At 37.2% G+C, this 25,173-nt stretch overlaps 1 protein-coding gene across 1 annotated transcript; it reads right to left on the minus strand.

Moving 5' to 3' along the window:
* Positions 1 to 318: 318 nt before the first annotated feature.
* LOC135082562 (uncharacterized) lies at positions 319 to 23,268 on the minus strand. Its single transcript, XM_063977361.1, has 4 exons — positions 23,184 to 23,268; positions 4,597 to 4,786; positions 3,711 to 3,911; positions 319 to 1,590 (listed from the first exon to the last, which is right to left on the minus strand). The coding sequence occupies exons 1-4, from the start codon at positions 23,184 to 23,186 to the stop codon at positions 1,421 to 1,423; spliced, it is 564 nt and encodes a 187-aa protein (XP_063833431.1). The 5' UTR covers positions 23,187 to 23,268; the 3' UTR covers positions 319 to 1,420.
* Positions 23,269 to 25,173: the final 1,905 nt, after the last annotated feature.

Genomic DNA, 25,173 nt, shown 5'->3' on the forward strand with positions numbered 1-25,173 from the left:
ATACAAAAAGTATAAAAATGATTTGTTAGACTAGCTACTTAAATATTTGATGGCAATTTTAGAGTATTTCGATACGTTCTTATCACATTACATTACACATATACATCACAATAAGGCACTTTTCAGTAATGGTGGGTGACCAGAATAACTACGGGAATAATTATTATTCTACACGTGACAAATACATATTTTATAATAACCAAAATACATCCTGTATGTATATTATACTTAAATAAAAATGTGTCTTATAATACCAATTTAGCTCACAATTCATAACATTCGGTAAACAATAGGTACGAGTAGGTACTTACTTACATACAAATAATATTTAATACTTATACAGAATATTATGTGTAGGTAACTGAAAATACTTAAATATTATAATCTACATACTTATCAATACGCATGATATTATGCGAGGTTAAGGCGCATTTTATTAATTCTTTGATGAATGTATCATTCAGAAAATATCAGTTTTCGGTAACGTAATAAAACCGTAATGTAACAATAGACAGAATAAAATATTCGAATGATTCGAATGTATAAAGTTAGTACTTAGGTATTTTTCTAGACCTACAGTATAGTATTTTAGAACTTGTAGAGTGACTGATTAGTAAAAATCACAACTAATTATCATCAATTCCATCGAAAAGCTCTTTGGAGTGTCATTAAAGATCCTTATCCTTACGATTAAGTTGCAAAATCATTAAATCGAATATCCTTTGGTTTCTCGAATCATAACTTTGTGAACGATACTTATGTCATTTTGTCAGTTGAAGTGATATAATTAATTATAGGTCGCGCAACAAATGTTGAGTCGAAAACATACTCAAACTGATGTAATGTTTGAATACAGAACCAACAAATCAGTCAGAATACGCAATACATCAATGCAGACAGCATAAACAGATACAATTCTTTGTTTTTGTTATCGCCTCAACTCTTGCTGCACGATCTATAAATTCAGTTAAATTTTATATTGTCATAAGCTACCAATCATAAGAAGTTTTATGAACAAAAAAGTTTGATCTCAAAAGAGTAAAGGTTTGATTTCAAAAAGTATAGATAGATCCATCCACGAAGACCATCCCACCAATTTTTGCGGGGAGTTTGATCCGAGCAATCCGAGCGTCATTATTGTAGAATTTAGCTTGTAAAAAAACACTTAGGCTGAGTTGCACCACATAACTTTGACCGTAACTATAACGATAATCGGTGTATTTTGTATGGAATTTGACAGATTTTTGACGTTTGTCAAAGTTAAAGGAAGATGGTGCAATCCAGCCTAAAACATTAGCGGAAGAATGGTGGGGCGCGTCTTCGTGGATGAAACGATCTATATGTAAGTACTTAAAACAGATTTACCACTAAGTCCAGAGTCTTCGAGAAACCAAAAGCTGCTTCATCAGAGCTGTCGTTCTCAATCGTGCTGCTGCAGCTCTTGATACAGCTGCTTCTCCTCGTCCTCGCGCTGCAGTGCTTCGCGCTCGGCCGCTATGCGAGCGTGCTGCTCGGCGATCACGCGGAACAGCTGCGCGTGCTTCGCTGTCGCTTCCGCTACTGCTACGGACTGGCGGGGCACTGACGCTCCTGGAAAATGAAAATGGAAAACTTATGAACTCTGTTACTGGGAAGAGATAGTACGAATCAAATATGGGTCAATCTTTGGAGAGATTGTTAAATGTCTTTATTCGACTCATCGATGAGAGCTTATACTCCGACTCTAGAGAAAAGAATGAAGTTTCTAGTGATGTTTTCAAGAAATAGCGACGCGAACGCGACGTTAGCGCTTCGTCGACAGTGTTTCATAGTTTTTTATGTAAGCTGCAAGCAAGCGTACATCATCATCATCATTTCAGCCATAGAACGTCCATTGCTGAATATAGGCCTCCCTCAATGATTTCCATGTTGATCGATTGGTAGCGTCCAGCGCCATGATGTCGTCGGAACACCTTATGGGTGTATGATGCTTGAGCTGATCCACTCATAGACGGAAGGTTGCTAGACACTGACGCTTGGCTATAGGTTACCATCATTAGATCTCGATGTTGAGCCAAACATCACTGGCGAAATAATAGCTCATAAACAGCGCTGGCTCAAGAATAGGAGATGATCGAGCGATGAAGCAAGCGTACTTGTGTGGAAGACGTAGTCGCTAAAGACCTGCACAATCTCCACGTTGATAACCGGAGTGGAGAATGTTATTGTTGAAAGCCAAGACTCACAGTGTAGTTGCGCCATCTTCGTTTCCAAATGACATCCACTGCTGGACAAAGGCCTCCCCCAAGGATTTCCACAAAGATCGGTTCTGCGCCATCTTAGTTAGTTAACAACTTACCATCAGGGTGAGGGTGTTCGTAGTGCTGCTGCGCGATCTGCGCATACAGCTGGTAGTGCTTGTCCTTCGCACGCGCGACGGCCTCGGAGTCGGTCGGGTGGTCGGGCAGCGGATTGCAGAGTATCCAGTGAAAGAAGGAAGGTTCTAGTAATACCTATGCTTGATAAGAGCTTACCATCAGAGCGTGGGTGCTCGTTTGGGCGTACAGCTAAGTCGTGGCAGGTCATCTTCGGCATAGTAAGCTGTCTGTTCAACTGAGCCGTACTAGACGCCTCACAGACTGATCGATGAGTGCTCATAGTCTGCCACATGAGTAGGAGAAGAAGTCTCTCAATAATTAAAATAACTTTTAAAAAAAAATTAAACCGACTTCAAATGCGTGAACACAAATAATACCTATTCAACAAAAAAATAATCGTTCAAATTGGTTCATAATCGGCGGAGATATTGCGTATAAAAAAGTTCATCCCCAATTTTCCACCCTTGGGGGTTGTTTTTTTATTATTAAATTTAAATGGGACCACCCTTGAGGAATAGACGCTTACCATCAGAGTGAGGTAGAGAAGAAGAAGCTTCTAGTGCTGGCTTCTAGAAATATCGCGTTTACTGCTTGTCCTTAGCACGCGCGACAGCCTCGGAATCGGTGTGGTGGTCGGGCAGCGGGTCCCGGAGTATCCAGTGATAGAAGGAAGGTTTCTAGACAGATGCTTGGCAACAGCTTACCATCAGGGTGCGGATACTTGTAGTGCTGCTGCGGTAATAGAGGTGTGGCTACAGGTAGTAGGTCACTTTGGGTGTTACACACAGATGCCTCATAGATCGATGAGAGCTCATAGTAGGAGAAGGAGATTCTAGAAAATCGGAATTTATTTATTTATTCTAGAAGGTTGCTTGAAGGCTTACAGAAAATCCAACGCGCCAATAGACGCTTACCATCTTGGTGAGCTAGAAAAGAAAGAAGAAAAAGCTTCTAGTGCTGGTTTCTAGAAATATCATGCTTACCATCAGGATGAGGGTGTTCGTAGTGTTGTTGTGCGATCTGCGCATACAGCTGGTAGTGCTTGTCCTTAGAGCGCGCGACGGCCTCGGAATCGGTCGGGTGGTCGGGCAGCGGGTCGCAGAGTAGAACTCTAGGGCTGATCCAGTGGTAGAAGGAAGGTTCTAGACGTAGACGCTTGGCAACAACTTACCGTCAGAATGCGAATGCTCGTAGTGTTGCTGCGCGATCTGGACTTAGATGGTAAGGCGTCCATTCAACTAAGCTATTCCAGACGCCTTATAGACTCATCGTTGAGAGCTCATAATCACAAGAGTTGTAGAAGAAGCTTCTAATGGTGAAGGTTCTAGAAAAAGACACTTGGCAAGAGCTCACCGTCTGGGTGAGGATGCTCGTAGTGCTGTTGTGCGATCTGCGCATACAGCTGGTAGTGATTGTCCTTGGCGCGCGCGACGGCCTCGGAGTCGGTCGGGTGGTCGGGCAGCGGGTCGCTCAGGAGCGGGTGGAAGCCGTCCTTGTCGGCCACGTAGTCCACCGTACGGAGCTTCTGACGAGGGTCCACGTACGAGAATGTGCCTGGAATGAAGAATCATTAGTTATTAAATGGAATGAGTCTTCTCAAGGCCTCATGATAACTATGGAGTAGTTCCACCCTAGTACGGATTCATGGATTGTATAAGACAACTTTACTACTAAATATTTTCTGTCCTCAGGTAAGACCAACCTTCTAAAGCCCGTGCGAAAGCACATTCAGCAGGGCCAGCTAAGCTTGAGGTGATGATACAAGTAACTTGGTGATATCATCAAGACTGAATTACTTTCTTCACTAACAAATACGCTCACGCCATGGGCGTGGCAGGTCATCAAGGGAAGGGTAGCTGACCCCATTCCTTATCTTTCGTTCTTAAGTATCGCGAGCTATCATTAGTGTCGCCTCATGGCTCTTGCTGACGTTAGTCATAATAAACCATGTTCACTTTAATCCAGGGTTCAAGTATGTATAAGTAGGGCAGATATGTACCATCCTAGACTGCATCCCACTTAAATCAGGTCAAATAACTGCCTTGCCTTAATAAAAAAAAGTCCCAGTAACAAATGCATCGTCTGGACAGTAACTGTCCTCACCATAGGTTGTCTGGAAGAGATCGCTTCATAGCGATAAGACCGCCTAATTGTACCTTGTGTGTTCCTTTTCTTCTGTTATGTTATTTGTTTGGTGTGCAATAAAGTGTATTTATTATTATTATTATCGTCCCCGTACCTCTGACAGTCCCGCTGCCATCGCTGACCTCGCTGTGCTGTCTGTCAGCGTGTCCAGGGTAGCGGCCAGCTGTGTACGAGAACACGTAGGGCTTCGGCGGCGGCGGCTCCGTGGTGGTGTCCACGAGGTGCGACACGTCGCAGCCGGCCAGCGCTGCCGATGCCAGGACCAGAAGCGTGGGGTATAGCATCTGGAAATGTTTCGATTATTTAGTTAGATTGGTTCAGTCAGTAAGACGTCTTCTGGTGGAGATCTCACAGTTAGTAACACCAGGGATTAACTGGAGTCCTTGATTATTTACCCATTAGTCTCATAAAAATAAATCTGCCCTTGGACGATGTCATCCAAGCTTCTACCTAAGGATAGAGCTACTAAAGTTAAGGAAGCATTCTTTAAATGTCAGGCAAGTACACTCATATCGTCTTTTGATTTTTGATAAAGAAAAGATACTGTTTCAATTTTTATGTTGTAAAACAGGACTATTATAGTGAAGTGTGAAATGAGAAGTAAAGATCTTGTGTAAATTATATTGGTACAGACAAATTAGTATCCAGTTTTAAAAGAGATTGTCTTAAAAACAAAGGTTAAAACGAATTCTTACGCTCAAAGGAGCATGACGAGTTATGATTTTAGTGTAGGTACATATTATTTGCAATGTGAATCAGGTAGGTATTTTATTTAGCAGTACCATTAACAGGAAAATAACACTTAGATCAAAATTCTAGGTATGTTGCCACTTCCTGATTTTGAAGGCCGTTCTCCTATCACGATTAATATTTGTTGATTTGTGTTTACGAAATCTTGATTCAATTCCGGTAATAAACAAAATGCAACTAAGACGCTTGCGCAATCTCTTCCCAGTACGTACCTAACCTACTGGTGAAATTAATAGTACCTAAGTTACATGTTGGTTGTGTATCCTGTGAAGGCCTATAAAGCCTACAAAAAAAGAAATGAAACTTGAATTTTATAATTTTATCAATCATAAGTAAAATAAAAATTTTGTTTATAAATAAAGATGACGTTTCAAATCCTGGTCCGATAGTTAAAATTCTTTCACCCATATAAAGCCACATTTTTGGTAAATGTCATCTAATACGAGTATTACTATTATGTATTTTGTGTCTATAGGCAGTACGCAGACCGGCTAGGCTGGTTTCTAATAAGACAAAATTAGAAAAATGAGGCAATCTCACAATGATTATAATTTAAATTCTCATATGAAATCGCAGAAATCAGAGATCCAATACAATTTGAGCTCATCTTTGAATTTGGAAAACTTATGCTTTAAACTATTATGGAATCATTGGGGTGGCCTATGTTCAGCAGTGGACGTCCTATAGCTGAAATGATGATGATGATGATGCTTCAAATAACTGGCGAGAGATGGCAAAGATAAACTGAAGTGGAGATTGCGCTGCGCCATCTTATTTTTTTTTTACTACATACCAATATAGATTTCGATTTTATGTTTCAAATGTCTCCATATGCCTCCGCCTGATGCGACCGGCCTAGGAACGAGTCGCGTGACCTTTGAGGTTCGTTGCGTCATCGTAAGTCACGATGGGACTGCGGCCGATAGGTGATCTTGTTAGATGTTTAGTAACAACAGTTCGATGCCTGACCCGGAAGTTCAGGGTTCAATTGTAAAATTACATAGGTAGTATACAATGTATGTCATGTCGGCTCCTAGTTAGGTACCTACTAAGTCAAAGTCAAAGTCAAAATTTCTTTATTTGTTTAGACTAATAAATAGTTCTTACAAATCGTCATTTTGCTCTTAACCCATTAACGCCCATAGTGAAACCACGATATATTTTCATAATATTTTTTATTATTGCTACTGAATGGATTACAAGTAATCTATAAACACAAAAAAATATTGAAAAAAAATTAAAAACCTTGAAAAAAAAACCCTGTACACAGGTGTGTACAATGGGCGGATCAGGTGAGAAATTTCCCGAAGCAAGGTCGCTCTACCACAGAATACATAATAGTAGCAACAGAAATTGCACTCTTTTGTGTAGGATCAGATGCCGACATTTTAACGGTAATAATAATAATAATGCAAAATATCCAACGCACATGGTGCATTCGAAATCGCACCTTACTACTACGCTTACAAGAGCGCATTTTTTTTTGTGTTCAGAAATGATCTACCTCACAGCTAAAGGGTCAGGGTTGTATAAGCAAAGTAAAATAAATAAAAACTTAATTTTAAGAAGCATTTATTGCATTTACGATTGGTAAACTTTAATCTAGTGGTGTTTGTATAATCGTACCATCTCTAAAGTACCCTATTAATAAACTTCAGTGTTGCGATAATTCTAAATTGGACAAACAGTTTTAAAAGGGGTAGTGTCGGAAAATAGACACGGTGAATTAAAGTTAATGTTTTTATTAGCTAAAATAATATTTTTGCTACAGTTTTTTGTCGTAAGTATTTCAAAATTATTTAAAAAGTGTAGTTTTTTTAATTATTTAAATTACTACGGTTAATTATCATTCCTAAATATTACGATTTTCCATTAAAGAAGAATAACAGTGCTGTTTGAACAATAAATCTTGATTGCGATGATGATCGAACGAGCGTGTATAGAAACACGCATGTGTTCACAGACGCGTGGCGGCCCTGATTGATTTGCAACTTGAAGTTGTCGCGCGCTGTAGGTAATTATCTCGACCGCCATAGGCGAGTGACGGAGGCCTGGCTCTACGCAAAGCGTTTTCAGGCATTTAGAGCAACACCAACGCCCCTACTATGGCAAATAACACACCTAAGAGGGTTTACAATACGGTTATGCCCTCCATTGCTTGACTGTAAATATGATGTTGACGATGATGGCCGCGTCTTCGTTTTATTATTGGGTAAATACGATCTGGCAATAGATCGCCTAAAAGCCAATTGATCCAAGTACGTTGTGTTTTTGGTTTACACGGTAAGTACATATAAGCGCCATGCATTTGAGACCGCCATATCCACTAGTTTGGGTGATTTCATGAGCAGTAGAAAAAATGGGTGATATTTTTCTCCAAGTAGGATTTTCAGCAACTTCGTTACGAGCACGTTTTTGAGCCGGACCAAGGCTTGAAAGAGTTTCTTCATCGCTATTGACCCACTCCGGCTCTTCATCTGAAGGTTGGTCGCGTAATAGCTCGATAGTACCTGGTATATCTCAAAGTACCGAGGAAGTATGGTTTTAAGTAAGTAGTAATGTTCTGAATGATAATTACGATATAATTTGTTTATGTGAGACAAACTTAGACGGTTCTTTTTCTGATGGGGAGTTTGTGGATGACAGACATAGTTTTTCGTAGGGATAGGGAAACTAGTTGCTCGCTGAAGCGCTCTGGAGGAGGCGTTCTAATGGCCATTAAGAGGAGTATCCTGGCGTCTAGGCGTCGTGAGTGGGAGAGCGACATAGAGGATCTCTGGATTACTGTCAAGGGCACTAAATCATCTGAACACTATTCCCTCAATATTTGCCTAGCATATTTGCCTCCCGACCTTGGTTTATTAAATGCTACAGGTTTCTTTGACAAGTGCTGCAGAACTCTCTTAGATCATATTAGTGATAGCTCAAAGACGATTATTCTCGGTGACTTCAATTTGCCTCACTTGACGTGGTCACGTGATATTACAGCCCCTTCGCGACTTGTACCCAGCGCTGCGTACGACGCTAAATCAGCTCTTCTTATCAACTTATTGGACCTTGGCGGACTGCACCAATATAACTTTGTTCACAATCATAATAACAGAATTTTGGACCTGTGCATGACTGACTTGTGCGCTTTGGAACTGTCTGAATGCTCTCCTCTTTCCACCCCTGACCGTCATCACCCTGCTGTGGAGATCAGTACTGAATTATTTTCCTCTTTAAAAAATTTACCATGTAGCAACATTAAAATCCGTAATTTTCGCAAATCGAACACAATCGCGTGCACAGAACAACTCAATAGTGTCAACTGGGCTAATATATTGAATAGTGCTGACGTTAATGTGGATGTTGATAACTTCTACAAAAACTTAAATGATATAATTGACAATAACACCCCACTGAAACGAATCGGTTCTGCCAGATATCCAAGCTGGTTCTCCAAACCTCTCATAGCTTGCATTGAGGAAAAGAAACAAGCTCACAAGAAGTTTAAAAAGACATCCAATCCGAGGGCTTATGATGAGTTTAGGCTCCTAAGGCAGAGGTCTAAGAGGCTGATTAAAGTCTGTTACATGTCTTTTGTACAAAATGTTGAAAAGTCTCTTGCTGACTCCACAAAATTATTTTTTTCATTTGTTAAAAGCAAAAGAGGTAATCCATCTATGCCTGATGAAATGCATTTTAATAACGTGACCGCCCGCGGTGGCGTGGAGGTGGCAGAGCTTTTCTCCCAATACTTTTCGTCTGTGCTGCAGCCTAGCAACGATATTGATTCTTGGTGCCCTGACGGTCACATGGTTTCCTACTCACTCCCAAGTGCTCCTGTCTCGGTGGAGGATGTACATAGAAAACTTCTGGGTCTCGATGTCAATAAGGGAGCGGGCCCGGACGGCATTCCCTCATGCTTTATAAGGTCATGCGCCAGTGCTCTCTCTGAGCCGCTTCACATATTGTATACTAAATCGCTTAATTCCGGCATTTTCCCTGATAAATGGAAAACGGCCCACATCGTTCCCATTCACAAGTCTGGTGACCTGAGTGACTGCGCTAACTATAGACCGATTAGCATCCTCTCATGTTTTGCAAAAATTTTCGAATCATTAATTTACGATCACTTATACCATCATCTCAGTCCTCACATTCACCAGCAGCAGCACGGCTTTGTTAGAGGCAAGTCAACAATGAGTAATCTCCTGGAATACAATGACTTTATTTGTAACGTTCTGAGTGGCCGGGGTCAGGTGGACGCAATATACACAGATTTTCAAAAGGCGTTCGATAGAGTCAGCCACAGGGTGCTATTTCACAAGCTGGAGTTCATGGGCATACATGGTTGTCTTCTCCGCTGGTTAAGGTCCTACTTATCAAACCGTAGCCAACTTGTTGCTTTAAAGGGTTACCACTCGCAACCGGTCCCGATTACGTCTGGGGTTCCACAAGGATCACACTTGGGTCCTTTATTTTTCATCTTGTACATCAATGACTTGGTTCCGAGACTTAAAAATCTCAAGTTGCTTTACGCTGATGACTTAAAGATTTATGCACAGGTATCCACTTTACAAGATTGCCAGATCTTACAACTGGACCTGGACATATTACAGGAATGGTGCGGTCAAAACGGTATGTCACTGAATGTCGGGAAGTGTTCGGTGCTGACCTTCACGCGCACTAAAAGTCCTCTGATTTTCCAGTATAGTGTCAAGGGCGTCCCTCTAGAGCGGAAGCAATCGGTCCGGGACCTCGGCGTTATCTTCGACTCGGAACTGAGCTTCAGGGACCATTATGATGCGTTATGCAGAAAGTGCAATCAACTACTGGGTTTCATATGTCGCATGTCTAGGGAATTCAAGTCGCACAAAAGCGCGGTCTGCTTGTTTCGTTCTCTGTTACTGAGTCGCCTTGAGTATGCGTCCATTATCTGGTCACCTCAGTACCAAACGCACATTGATAGGATAGAGGCAATACAGAGGCGTTTTCTCAGGGTATTAACGTACAGACATGGATATAAGGGCAAACTACTTACCTATAGCGATCGACTGGATCATTTTGAACTGGTCAACCTCGAGACGCGTCGCAAAGCTCATGGAATATTCTGCTTATTCAAGATCCTCAATGGGTCGGTTTCTACAGCGACCTTGTCTCGAGTCCAAATTAAAATACCAAAACGTTCCCTTAGAGTCCCCCGAACATTCGAAGTGCCACTATGTACCAGTAACGCGTCCTCTCACAGCGCCATGCATAGAATCTGCCGAGACTTTAACAAGCTCACACCCGATATAGAGGAGGTGCCTGACATCTACAGCCTTACCCTAAACAAATTCAAAAAAGCTGTTAATGAATTGTTACTTAAATAATTCCTCTCTCATCTTTATTTCTTAGAGAATTATTGATTTAAATTTCATTATATTTATTAATAACTTGTTTCCATTATTAATTAACATTAAATAATTATTTTTATAATTTATGTATTACTAGCTTTCCGCCCGCGGCTTCGCCCGCGTGGAATTTTGTCTGTCACAGAAAAACTTTATCGCGCGCGTCCCTGTTTCAAAAACCGGGATAAAAACTATCCTATGTTCTTTCCCGGGACTCAAACTATCTCTATGCCAAATTTCATCAAAATCGGTTGCGAGGTTTAAGCGGGAAAGCGTAACAGACAGACAGACAGACAGACAGACAGACAGACAGACAGACAGACAGACAGACAGAGTTACTTTCGCATTTATAATATTAGTTGGGATGTATAATTATTGTTAACTCGAATAGCATTGTATGTTGTGTGCACTTTTTATTGGAGCTGCAACAAGTTTTACTGTATAGCCTGCTTTAAAAGCTTTGTATGTTATGGTTGTATCCCTGTTTTGTGCACCAAATAAAATAAATAAAATAAATAAATAAATAAAGTCAAATCATCTTATGCTCCTTCTTCTTCATCACTAACAACAGCAGGATCAGGTGGTACGATGATAAATTTTAGCTCCGTATCGTCATCTTCAGCTGCCATAATGGATTCGATGGCTTCCTCTAGTTTTGAAACTCGTTTTGAGATGATAAACGTTATCTATGTGACATCTTAAATCATCAACCTGGTCTTGAAAAAAATTTTTTTCTTAGTATACATTCACCCACTGTACACAAGCGTGTACACCAACATTCTTGAACAATTTTTGGTATGTTATATGTATATATTTATTATTTTTTTAGCTTATAATAATAATTTACAATGTAAACTTACCTTGAAACGTAGAATTGAATCAAAATAAAGCTAAAATATATTATATCAGTATTATTTCACAACCGGCGCCAGTCACTTTGAGAAAAGGTCGGAAAAAAATGTTAATTAGACATTTATTTTTACACCACCCTCCAACTTTTTTATATTTCTTACCTTGTATCGACATCTAGATTAGGTTTTATCAAGTAATTTGACTTAACATTAGAAGTTGCGTTCAGAAATAAAGTTTAAAGAAGTGTACACACGTGTGTACAGAGGGCGTTAATGGGTTAAGGAGCGTCTACATGTCTCATAATCTTTTTACCCTACCAGTGCTTCGAGACCAACATTTGGCAAGTGCTGAGAAGAAGCGCCGCAACAAACTCAGTCACCACTGTCTGCCGGTTAATATAAATAAATAGAAATAGTAGTAGTGTAGGTACATTCGATTCAGGAGCAGTTCACTGAATTTACCATACATTGTTGTACGGTGTATCTTATAAGAATGGGTATACAAGATTGCGTGGTATATTAAACAAGGTAGTGACGTGCTAATATCTAGTATCTATCTAAGGATATTGCAGGCTCAATAATTGAAATATTCAAACATTTGAAAAGGGAAATGGTTTTCGTAGTAAAGTTCGGTGTAATCGTCAGAAACAATTCATGAAAAGTATATTTTTCCCATACGAATGAACATTTTCTCTACCTACGTCAACATTTTTCTCTACTACGTCGTTAATGTATTAATTTATAAAAAACAACAGCAAAAATATTATTACGTATTACGTATGAAGCATCTTCTTTTAATGTTGCGCACGTATGAATCGTTAATTACTACAGGCGTTAATCAACAGCGTAAGCTTCATCGGCATCTGCGTAAATACCGGCACAGATAATATAATATACCGGTATGCAGATAATAATTCTCCGTTCTAAGCCGGTTGCAAACCGGTAGCGATGTATGTGGATGTATTGAATCATCGCACGAATGCGTGCTGTAATCGCTTGCTCTTTCAGATAATCCGTTTTAAATGATGACGGAAATACGTTAGTTTAATACAAAATGGCGGAAATATAAATAAAAGTTTTCTGTATCAATGGACACCAAGACCTGTCTAACCAGCTGGGCTAGGACGCGATATGATAAGATTTTATCGATTATTTTAAACGACAAACAAATGGGCTTACCACGGAAAATCGATACAACGGCACGAGAAAAGCTTATCTCATAGGCCTGCTGGTTCATAGAAAGACAGGTGAGGTCATAAGTTCGTGTCATAATCTGAGGCAGTAAAATTTAACTGAAAGTTTGAATTATCTTTGTTCAGAAAAAGATCCGCAAATATTCATTCTCTCTAGCCACCCTATATCATAATTTAAATTAGACCACTCGCCTTCGTTTTGCCTTGATTAGATACCAAACATTTTGCAATTATGTATTTTGAATGTGTCATAAATATAAACTAACGCGACCGCAGTTTGTCAGCCCAAAGGAAATCGAAGGTTGGCGCGACAAGTCATGCGTGGTAAAATTATACATATTAAGCGTTTGCAAAAACCGCCAAGTTGCTGTAAAAAATTTAATATTAATACAAAACGTCGTAAAAAACTCGTCCTAACATATTTTCAGTAAATGAAGTAAAACAGCTCCAAAACCTGTGTCTAATGGCAGCACTCATGTAGGTACAATTTATTTTCACCTCGAATTTGAAAAACAAATGTTTGTCAAACCACCTTCTAACTAGGTACTATGATTGACGATCATCTTTTCCTAAGTCCATCAATCATTTGCTGACAAGACTCACAAATGACATAAGTAATATTTGATTGATGTTCAGACAGTGTGGAAAATATAGATGACCCACGCTGAACTGTCCCGCCAAACTCAATGACAGGGGGGCGCTACCATCGTTCAACTATATGGTTTCCAACATGGCAAAAATCGGAACCAGCGATTCGGTATTGACGGTGGCGCCCCGCTGTCAATGTCATCGATAGGACAGTTCAGTATTTTGGAACTATACGTCCTTTGTTTGCAAAAACTGTCAACAATCATGATTAAGTAAAACTTCTTCACATAAAATCAATTAAATGTATAAATTATAATTTTATCGCATCATTTACACGCTAAGTTAATCTCTATTACAATCTTGCAACAACGCAACGCAACCGGCTACGCGGCTGGGACGGTCACGAACTCATCTGCGATGTACCCCAGTGTAAATAGTTAGGCACAGTAGGCGTACTAAGATTCATAGCACCTCAAAATATTTTGATACACAAAACGTGGACTTTACATGTCATACCATGGGAAGATGTACCTTGTCAACGAGCATTTTAATAATGCCCTTTGTATTTAATTGTCAATACAATCGTTTTATAAAATAAAGTATGAGCCGGACATTAGTCGTCCCTATACAGGATTGATTAAAAAACTGGAACTAATAAAATATTAAAGTCTCTATATTGCGTATTAAGAACTAACAGTAGAAAAGCTCGTGAACAGCAGAGCTTTTTCCAAAGACTAATAGTATAATTAGTTTAGTTTATTCATATATTTATAGTTTTAAAGTAATTATAAGTTTTTGTAAATGTATTATAAAATTAACTTTGTCCTAATCAATGAAATTATACAGGGTGTTTCTTGTAAGGTGTCAAGCCGAAGGCAGGTGATAGGTGAGGACTAGACCTATCGATTTCACCCCCATGTATGTTCTACGATTTTTCGTAGTTTAGAAGTTATCGATAATTTTGTGATTTTTTCAAAATTCATGACCTAGTGGCTTAATTTTTTTTTATCTTTTTTTTGGGTTGACGTTTCTCAGATTTCTATTTTTTGACAGATTCCCTATTAGTTGCAGATATTTGAAAAAAATAATCACCTTCCTATCTTTGATGCAAGATACAAAATTTTTGCTAGAAACATAAAAAATATGCTTTTAGCAGAACATTCTAAAATTTTCAACTGAAATGTATGAGAAAAAAAAAAGAATTTCCATAGGTCCAAAATAATTTTAAAAACTGCGCAGTTTTCTGAACTTTCATAATAACACAAAAAAACATGTACTTAATAGGCCATTATTTTCTGTAATCGCTCTACTAAAGTAGTAAGTCGGAGATTCCGTTACATGTTTTTGACTTTCTTAGGACTAACTAATGTTTGCAATCCACTAAGTGTACGTTACGTAGAACACGTTTAGAGACAATAACTGAACAGAACATTTTTTATCATCAACGAGGAAGCTCTTGCCCTTCATCTGACCTGATGGAAAATTGGAAACTGCTGGATGATCAGCGAGCTTCACCCGGAATCCTAAACCACAGAGGAATTGGCTGTCCTAAATAGGTAGTTTTACCACTAGACCACAGTCATGGTGATTGTTACTTTACGATTAAATTTGATATACCTACCTATTAGAGTGTGAAAGGAAAGAGAAAGAGTTTGTGTGTGAGTGTGTGTGTGTGTGTGTGTGTGTGTGTGTGTGTGTGTGTGTGTGTGTGTGTGTGTGTGTGTGCGTGTGCGTGTGTGTGTGAGTGTGAGTGAGAGAGAGAGAGAGCAAAAAAGGGTGTAATGATTTAATTTAAAGTAAATGTTCAAAATGTCCGTCGCTGACCTGAATGCACATTCGACAACGACGCAAAACAATTATTCGTAAATTTACAAAAGCTTCTTGCATTCTAATATGGTTTATCATCAAAATTTTCATATTCCCTTTTGTATACCACATGAAGAGCAAGAGCTTCCACGTTGTGGATAAAAAAAACTTTTCAGTTATTGTCTCTAAATGTGTTCTACATAACGTAAACTTAGGGGATTGCAAATATTACTTAGTCCTAAGAAAGTCAAAAACATGTAACGGAATCTCCGACTTACCAGTTTAGTGGAGCGATTACAGAAAATAATGGCCTATTAAGTACATGTTTTTTTGTGTTATTATGAAAGTTTAGAAAACAGCGCAGTTTTTAAAATTATTTTGGACCTATGGAAATTCTTTTTTTTTCTCATACATTTCAGTTGAAAATATTAGAATGTTCTGCTAAAAGCATATTTTTTATGTTTCTAGCAAAAATTTTGTATCTTGCATCAAAGATAGGAAGGTGATTATTTTTTTCCAATATCTGCAACTAATAGGGAATCTGTCAAAAAAAAAGAAATCTGAGAAAAGTCAACCCAAAAAAAAGATAAAAAAGAAATTAAGCCACTAGGTCATGAAATTTGAAAAAATCACAAAATTAACGATAACTTCTAAACTACGAAAAATCGTAGAACATACATGGGGGTGATATCGATAGGTCTAGTCCTCACCTATCACCTGCCTTCGGCTTGACACCTTACAAGAAACACCCTGTATAATTATTTTAACAATATCTCATTGAACATCACGTTTCTTCTTAGCTAATACAAGATGTGTGCTACTATATTTAATGTGCTTATGGCTATAATTATCAATAAACAAAATACCTAAACAACTCGTCATGTTTATTTTAAACATTTTCTCAGAAGTATGCTGATAAACATGTACGTAATTTATTTGTTTTGTTTTGAATCGTAAAAAATCGACTGGATTTTTCCTTAAAAACTCATAAGATGTCTTTTTAAATACATCAAATTTACATATATCTCTTCTTGTCATAATCATCAAGAATCTATAATGTATAGGAAAGTGGCAGCCATTAAGAGAAAAAGGATACCTACTTAAAATTAACTAGCCAGTTTAAAATAATGGAATGTATTCTAGGATGCAGTTTCTTACATAAAACCTAAACTCGTTTTTACATAAAATACGATGTTATACCTCATTCGTAATTGTTAGTGTCATCATAAACTTTTATTTTTATTCGATATTTACATAGGTGACCGCACAGTCTGCGGTGATTTATGTAGGTGCATCACATCGACATCATTCTGTATTATGTTGTCAACAAAATTTAAAGAAATAATAATTGAAACTGTGAAGTGTGATATTAATACTTGTAAGATGAAATGACAATTCATTATCGCTTGTTCCAGCCAACGTGTAACACTGTGACTCGATTGGGAAAGAAATCCCATGAAGTTACGCTGTTTCAGGATTTGCTTGGTCCTCAAAACAAATTGCGATAGTATGTTTTCGTTTTCCATTATCGTATAAAGTGATCTAAATACACATCCTGTTAAATTAAAAAGTATTAGCAGCTTGGCGCTTTTGGCGCTTCTCTACCATGCGACCTTGACCTGCCTAGCCGAACACTGTCACTCGCGGGACTAGCTCATACTTTTGCTTCAATTTGCACATTGATCTTATTGATGTACTTACAACGTTGTTGTAATGTACGATTTGTAACATCCATTAGAACATACGAGTAGTTAAGTGGATAAATTGATTGAATAGCCATGGCATTTTCTGTATAATTTGGTATTTTTCTCACTATGTCACACTATCACAAATTTTTTTTAAAGGGACAAAGAATCGATATTGATTTACATACAATGTTACTTAGGCAAAGAGTCTGCCCGAAATATTTTAAATATTCATGAAAAATTATCGAGTAAATACCGCCTGACGTAAAGAAAGTGCGTTGAATATCAACAAATTCACACTATTATTTAGGCGATTATTATGTAGGGGTTTTCAAGACTGACACATCCCAAATTGCTTACTCTACCTTGGGACAACATACCGACTGGTCTAGTTTTAGTGCCAGTAGTTATTTTTATACTGAGGTTAGCAGTTAGCTTTTTTTTGTACATTGAGGTTCAACTTGGCGCTGCACTACCGTGCGGCCTTGACCCGCGTCAGTGGAGCACTATCACTTGCTACTTGCACTTTTGCTACACTTACAGCGTTGGTGCTCAAACCAATTCGGAATTGTTCTTGTGTGTACTAATAAATTGTGTTACTTTGCGAGTTTTTTAGCTCTACTAGTAAGTGATAATTAGTTGTTGCATTTACATTTATTTCATAGAAAGTCCTTGTCCAAGGTGGCCAAGGACTTTGAGTGTGCCCAGACAAATATTTCGACAACCCAGGAGACTGTCCTGGTGCCTCAGAACACGGAGAGCCGACCCTAAATAACGGGAAAAAGGGCTAGGGAAATGAAGAAGAATGTATTTGTATTCATATTAAAATTATGAAACATTCTCGAATTTTTATTGTTCGTAATTTAGTTCTTTTATATCCTTGTTTGTGATATTTTTAAAAACAAAAGTTAATGTTTCAATTTTTGATTTGCATATAAGCAAATATAAATAAGACAATACAATTTTAAATGGAAGATGCTACAAGATTTATTAGATGTGCGTCATTATTTTGTTTATACCTATATTGAATATCTTTGTTTATACCTATCTTCATTTTCCTTATTGGAAAATGCATCCACTGATTAGCATTCCTAATAAAAACACCATTTCATAGTGTTTAACTTTACAACCCGCTGCCCATTCTAATCACAGCTCTAAATCTTTTGAAACGGACATGTTGACGGCCTAAACTGTAGTAAAAGTAAAGCAGTTATTACTTAAATACTCACTATGTAATAAGCGCGTGCGCATCTAAGTATTACAAACATTATGGCTACGGACAATGTTTGGATTTCACGACACGCATAGCAAATTATGTTTGTAGTGTTGATTATAAATACGTTTGAAGACATCATTTACTTTAAATACACACATGCTGACATGCCATTTTGGTTCAAAAATTACTTCTCTTTCTTACAAATTAAATTACCAAAAAGATATTGCAATCATTTTTATTTCAAGTTTTGCCAGGTAGGCAAAGATTTTGACAATAAATTAGCCTGTATCGAAATATAAAACTGGGTTTTAAAAAAACCACATCCTGTACGTTACATCTGCAGTCAATATATCAATGACAATGCATGATTAAGAACATGTTTATGTACGTTTAATTTAAGTCTCATAACAAGCGAAAAATACCAATGACTAATCTTCGATTAGGCGTGAACAATGTCAGGTGCTGCATCCTCATTGATTTGCATCCTACATAGATGGCAGGCTGGGAGGATGAGAGGTTGCCTCCTACATAGATGACATGAGAGGCAGAGGTCCCCATTGTTTGAAGCGCGTGGGGGACCTTTGTTTTAAGTTACCGGCTACTTATAAGGCTAATAAGCGACGCGGCTTTACTACTGTTTCCTAAATTGGTTTGTATATTTAAATTACACGACTACACGAAATCCATTTACGTTAGGATAGTTGCCTAAACGATTTTAGAAATGTACATTTCAATACAGTCTTAGAAATGCAGTTAAATGTTTCGTAAACGTAACAATATAGGCTTGATTCCAGACAAAAATAATAGACTGTGTTATGGTTTATAATGCGACTTTCACTTCGACTTGTAATCAATTAGATATGCAGCATGATTTATGCTTTTTATTTTATGCTTTTTATGTCTTTTCTTCTACGAAAGCTTAGCGAGGAAACTGAGCGGTACAAAGGTGCGTATTGAGATTTTTTCAACTCCCTAGCTATAGCACAATTCATTAAAATAGATCTCGATTCAGGTATAGAAATTCTGCACCGAACTTCCGACCTTCTCTTTTAGAATACCATAAATAGAAAATACACCGCCTAAGGCTATCAAATTATCGTAAGTGTTTGTCGATTTTCTGTAGAAATAGCACCAAATTCATAAAGAGTTCGCTAGAGCGTGTCTCTGGACTGGATACATGCTGGTTAGCCCCACTCAGAATCTCCTTAAGGCCCAGAACAGACGGTGAAACGCAAACGAAACTGCAACTGCTAGTTACTTTTGAGTTGCATCTAAGTTTCTGCCATAGCGTCCGTTGAGAGACCACACATGACGCGACCAGCAAACTTTCAGTTTCAGTTTCATTCATCAGAATCATCAGAAAGTTGCAGTTTCGTTGCAGTTGCGTTTCACCGTCTGTTCTGGGCCTAACTCTACTAAAATTATAGTCTATGCCTCGGGCTACTATTACTCGAACCTTCGATACCGATTTATCGATCCAATTCCGGGATCGGCACAAAAACTCGTTGCAAAACGCATAGATGCTATCGTTAGCACACGCGTGGCGCAACGCGTGCGCAGCGGCGATTCGCGCTTGTTATTAGATTGTTGCGATGGACTAACACGCCGTATTGTTGGCTTTGACATTCTGCTGTGATATGAAATAATATGTAGGCAACCAAAATTGGGTGAAGTTCAGATTCGTGATAAAAACTTACAATCCCCGTGCAATCACTGTGCTTTTTGTTTGGGCTCTAGTATTCTACTAGTTTCAATTTCAAAACCCTTTTTTGTTGTGGCCCAAAGCAGTGGACTAAATTATATTAGGGCGAAGATGTGTGATCAGTTATTCGTAATCAACTCGAGTAGGTTATTTTAATATGTAAAGTGCACTTTGCACATGCTCACATTGAAAGTACATGTGTTGAGCAACATTAAAGAAAGGTTGCTATAAGGATGTGGACGACGCCGATGGTAAACGGAGTGATAATTATATGGTTGTAAGAAACAAATGCACTGATTTATTGAATATTCAAATGCTCTCAGAAACTTAAAGAACACTTAGAATCGGAAAATGATTTTTCACTTCAAAGTTTGATACGTTCAATTAGGATTTAAACGGTATTCATGGGTTTAATAAAGATATTTTGTATTCAAATGTTGTAATTCCGTCTGACAAGATCCTGTGCCAAGTAGGCCAGTGTGTGAACCGAATTCTCATTGACTCTAATGCTTAGAAATCCTTACAAAATATTGCAATATTTTGGCTTTGTGAAGATATCATATTTAATTCCTAAACTGTATCAAAATTACTTAGTATTCGTAGTTATAACAAACATCAAGTCGACTTCTTTCACATTAGGGCGCTAGAAGCGCGACAGCAGCGCGGCAGCGACGTTTTTATAATGTGAAGGCATGCATCCGCTGTCACATAGTATGAAATTTTCATCAGCGCGTCTGTCGCGCGTTTGTTGCGCTGCTAAATCGCCTAAATGTGAAAGCGCTCTAAGCCCTTTCCAGGGAGGGTCAAAGGACACGATTTTTCGTTTTTTATCCAATTATTATTGCCACTATTTTCTTGAGGTAGTTTATTCATTTGAGGAGAGCAAATACAGCTTGCTACATATTTAGATTATTATGTAATACTAGAAATAAACAAACAGAACAACACTGCGACTCTATATCCTACTAATATTATAAATGCGAAAGTTTGTGTGGATGTCTGGATGTTTTTTACTTTTTCACGCATAAACTACTGAACGGATTTTGATTAAACTTAACAGTATTATTGTTTATAACCCAGAATAACATATAGGCTATAATTTATGACGATCTATGACAAACTAAATTTCACGCGGGTGAAGCCGCAGGCAAAAGCTGGTACGAGAATAATATCCACGTGTAGGTACGAACGAAAGCTAGTTGCGTGCTTCGATTGTTGTCATATATCAGATTCTGTCCTTGTAAAAGTTCTCGAACATGTCCAATCAGAATGTATTGCTTCAATAACATACAATGTTGTGCTATTACCAATACATACACCAATTACTATCTAGTTTGATAATTGAAATAAATACAATAGGAAATTGCTCAAATCTCTTTATATTTCCTCGAGATCGATTGCAAGTTTGAAACAGGCTGTGTGCTGAAAGTGGTAGGCACAAGCTCTTTATAAATAGATTGGTGTCGAAATTAGAGCATTGCGCTGGTATGGAAATTACTGGTAATTATACACAACCACTTTCTTATCTATTTACTAGTTGTGTTTGCTTAGACTTAGTCCTAAATAAGAACAGCCTGGATTTGGAAAACAAATAAAGGGTTCGGCTTACCGATTCATTTGAAAGAAGAAAGTTAAGGATTTTAATATCTAGACACATAATTGGCACAGTGAAGTTCTGCTAAGTGCTGGAGTTGGTAACATGATTGCATAAAAATACAGGATATCTTTTTAAGTATGGATCAAACAAAAAGCATTGATTCTACTGGCTCGAGTGCAACAACTTTCAGAAACAATGTCGAAATTATCAAAATAATATTTGACGTCCCTATACTAATTAGCTGATTAGTGATGATAATTTGTATGGAAAAGTTATGTTTTTTTAAGATTTGTACTTCCTTGAGGAAAATTGTTGCATTTAAGCAGTAAAATTAATCCTTTTTGTTTGATACATACTTAAAAAGACAGTATACGAACACAATCGTTGACGAGTTGATACATATTTTTATGTGTCGACAATATGTGGAGGAGGCAAGTTTTTGAGAAATGCGACCAAACCGGCCAATCTCTCACCTTGTAACGGCGGGTTATGGGTAAAGCGCGAATGTGGACAGACGAGCGAATTTTTTGTTCTTTTATCTTGACATTAGAACGAACTCAACATAAGGTATTTTTATAATCAGTAAAAAATATTTTAAGGACTGTTTTATTCGGTTTCATGAATTTTATCATTAATTTTAATTTCTCGTCGTCGCTTGTAACAACTTATAATGAAACTATTGTGGCTTACGGTTATATAGTATACGGAAACCAAATGTGAAAAATGTAATACATGACATATCTCTAATACAAGTTCAATTATTTTATTCAAACACATTGGAGAGTGTATTGTAAAGAGTCTAATTTAAATAAAATAAAGTATTGAATTAGTTAATAAAACTCAGAAGGGCTTTAAAATGATATTGAGCATAATATTTTCTGTGAGAGCTATTTCAGCTATTGAAATCAGACCAAAGTCATGACCTCTAAGAATTCCCATAATTCACAAGGCCACTGACGCGTTGAAGTCTTTTCCACGCGTCGACGAATTTCTATACATTACAGCATTTCTAATTGTCTTTACCAATGATTAATGACCTATAATGTCTGCAATAGATAAAGTAGGTCTAAAGTCAAGGTTCATAAGGTAATTAGTACCCGTGGAGACGCCTCTACGACCTTGACCTTTAGATCGTTGTAAACAATGAAAAAACTCGGCGAATCTTTTTTTGATTGCAATGCTCAACCTTTTAGTGTGGCTTAATTTTTATCGAACGTTTCCGCATTGTAGAATCGCTTTGCAATTAAATTATTTTTTTAATAATTTCTTGGCGCCATTCACAATTGGCTTAATATTTTTATTAGTCAGTGTAAAGCTTCCTTTTTTATACCAAAACAATCAAAGGTTACTTGTTTTTCGGCCAATTTGAAAATACAGGAAATACAAATTAACTTACCAAATATTTAGTCACAATATTAGAAAAATATTTGGGTAAAAAATTGGAAATAAGTGTGTAAATATATCTAATATTTATTCAAGATTGATGAAGTACACGGAACTTTAATACAAAAGCTTTAAATCCATTAATGCCAGCTTGAATATTAACATAGATAACATTTTAAAATTAAAATCTTTGAGCGCGCTGTGACCTTTCTATTCATTTGATAAAGGTTGACTAATAGATTAACATGATATGCATTCAAATAGGTTTCAACAGTTACATGTAAGTTACTGATGTTTTCATAAATTTAAAACTTTGAAAAGCTTATAATTTATATTAGATAACGTTTCGAAGCTCTGTCATCTAAAAAGCGATCATAACATCTTAAGTCTTATCAAGGCTGTTGTTTCGTCCACAATCAACTTTACAAAAACCTGTATCTCGCATTTTTATTCCCAACTCAATTAGTAACCAGAACTAGGTTAATAATAATTTGGTTAGTATAAAAAATAAACGTAAATGTTGAGTACTTACCATTGAATATCGTAGTATCACTCACTAACGACGCGACGGTCTTTCCGAAGAGACTACACGACACTAACAGAAATGCTCGGAGGTGAATGGCGAATGGATTGCTTAATGAATGAACTTGCGATGGGTCATTCACTCAGTTCACGTCGGATCTTCGAGCACACAGCTTTGCATGGAGAGTGCATATGGGTTAACACTCTAGTTAAATACGAGTGGCCATAGTGGCCATACATATAAATTAGACACCATTCAAAACCTTTAGTGAAAGTAAGTGTGATGTCTCTTTTGTAATACTATTGTAGCCATGTTAAGTAGCTGATTTATGAAAGGTAATGTAACAGATGATATCTCCTCAGAAAAATCTATGTTATATCCAGTTTAGGGGGGAACTTAAAGGAGTTTTCGTACTATTAAAGGAGCGTGACTACTCGTAGAAGTAGGCGCAGTACATGGCTTTACACAGAGTGATAGAATAAAGCCATTTCCCTAATCGACTTCTTATACCTAAGCGAGGATAGAAACTTCTTAATGTGTATTTATTTAGCCATTAAGTAGTTTGGTAGTAACACTTGCCGTATTTTGTCTCAATTTTCGTACAAATCATTATCAATACTTGAAAAAAAGCTATTCCAGTAGACCAGAAAGTTCAAAGAGTATGTGAAAGACTCTGTATTTGTGCAAACTTAGAAGATATTCTGTAAATGTAGCGTTATTTTAAATTTATTGACCAAGACACATGAACATGACCATGACTGTGACGGTTTCATTTTAATATACCTACTCCAAAAAGTACTAATCGCAAGTACATGCAACTTGTTTATTGAAATGTTTAATTATATTTATTCGAAATAAAATAAATATGGTTGCTTGAAAAGTTCCATTCTGATGATTACGATTAATAAAAATTATAAACTCGATCAAAAACAATACCAAAAATACTACGTACATCTATACAACAGATCTTTGCCTCAAACTAGAACAAAAGCTTGTATGAATAATGTCAGCTACGGCAAAAGCACACTTTCATTTGCTCCTCGCGAGATTCGAACCATCAACCTCAACTGGCATTGTAGTCTGGTAATCCAATCGGTGAATCACAGCGTTACGTGATTTTAAATAATAAATCATATGTTGCAATATTTTCTTTTGAGGAAACTGTATGAGTAGGTAATAAATATGTATAACATTATTATTTTCCCATTATATTGTTATTTCTATAATCAGGGTAGTTTAATTTTTCTTATCGATAATTTTAATTAATTACAGGTTCTAATTATCTTACTACGCAAATGAAGTTTTTTTTACAACCTGCATGTAACTTGTATGTACACATTATAACATGTTGTTTATAAGGTCATATAAAAATCTCCTATCTTTTGTTCGCTTTACCTACCTTCATATTTTAAAAGAGCAATAAGACAGAACAAAGTGAGTTGCAGTTAGTTGAACGGTAGAGACGCAGAGCTTGACAAACTGCAAGGATACTTGAAAGTTGGTCTTATTATTTATTCGATTCACCTATAAATGTGGCTTTCCCTTTGTACATAGGACATAGTTATTTTCGTAAATAATGTTGATAAATAATGTCTAAATCCAGCTTTAATTTCATCATAAGACTTTGTAGTTTATTTATTTTATAATTTTAGTGACATATTTTGCTTAAGCCGCTGGTTATTATAACTCATTGGTTTCAGTTTCCAGAAACAATAATTAGCTAGCACATAGGAAAAATCCCAGTTTTGTTAGGACTTGGAATCATTATTGATTTCGGAAATGGAGATATTGTCCTGCTTTACATTACATTGTTGTTCAGATCGATGAACCATGACAGAATCATAGAACCTGAAACAAAGGTTTCTATAGCCACTAACACAGGTGCATTGAGTGTTAGAGTGCAACGAGTGACATTGAGAAAAAAATCCATTTGAATAATGAAACTGAGTCAGAAGCACCGAAACAAGTCTTTTATTTATCCGAGCATCCATTTATTTTT

Source organism: Ostrinia nubilalis, chromosome 21 (genome assembly GCF_963855985.1).
Source record: "Ostrinia nubilalis chromosome 21, ilOstNubi1.1, whole genome shotgun sequence".
Taxonomy (NCBI): Eukaryota; Metazoa; Arthropoda; class Insecta; order Lepidoptera; family Crambidae; genus Ostrinia; species Ostrinia nubilalis.

What these genes read in the sequence shown, in the direction of transcription:
- LOC135082562 (XM_063977361.1), bottom strand. An exon ending in TGGCAGCGGGACTGTCAGAG is followed by an intron (nt 3,912 to 4,596) that starts GTACGGGGACGA and finishes TCTTCATTCCAG; the next exon opens with GCACATTCTCGTACGTGGAC. An exon ending in CGAGCATCCTCACCCAGACG is followed by an intron (nt 1,591 to 3,710) that starts GTGAGCTCTTGC and finishes TTCATTTTCCAG; the next exon opens with GAGCGTCAGTGCCCCGCCAG.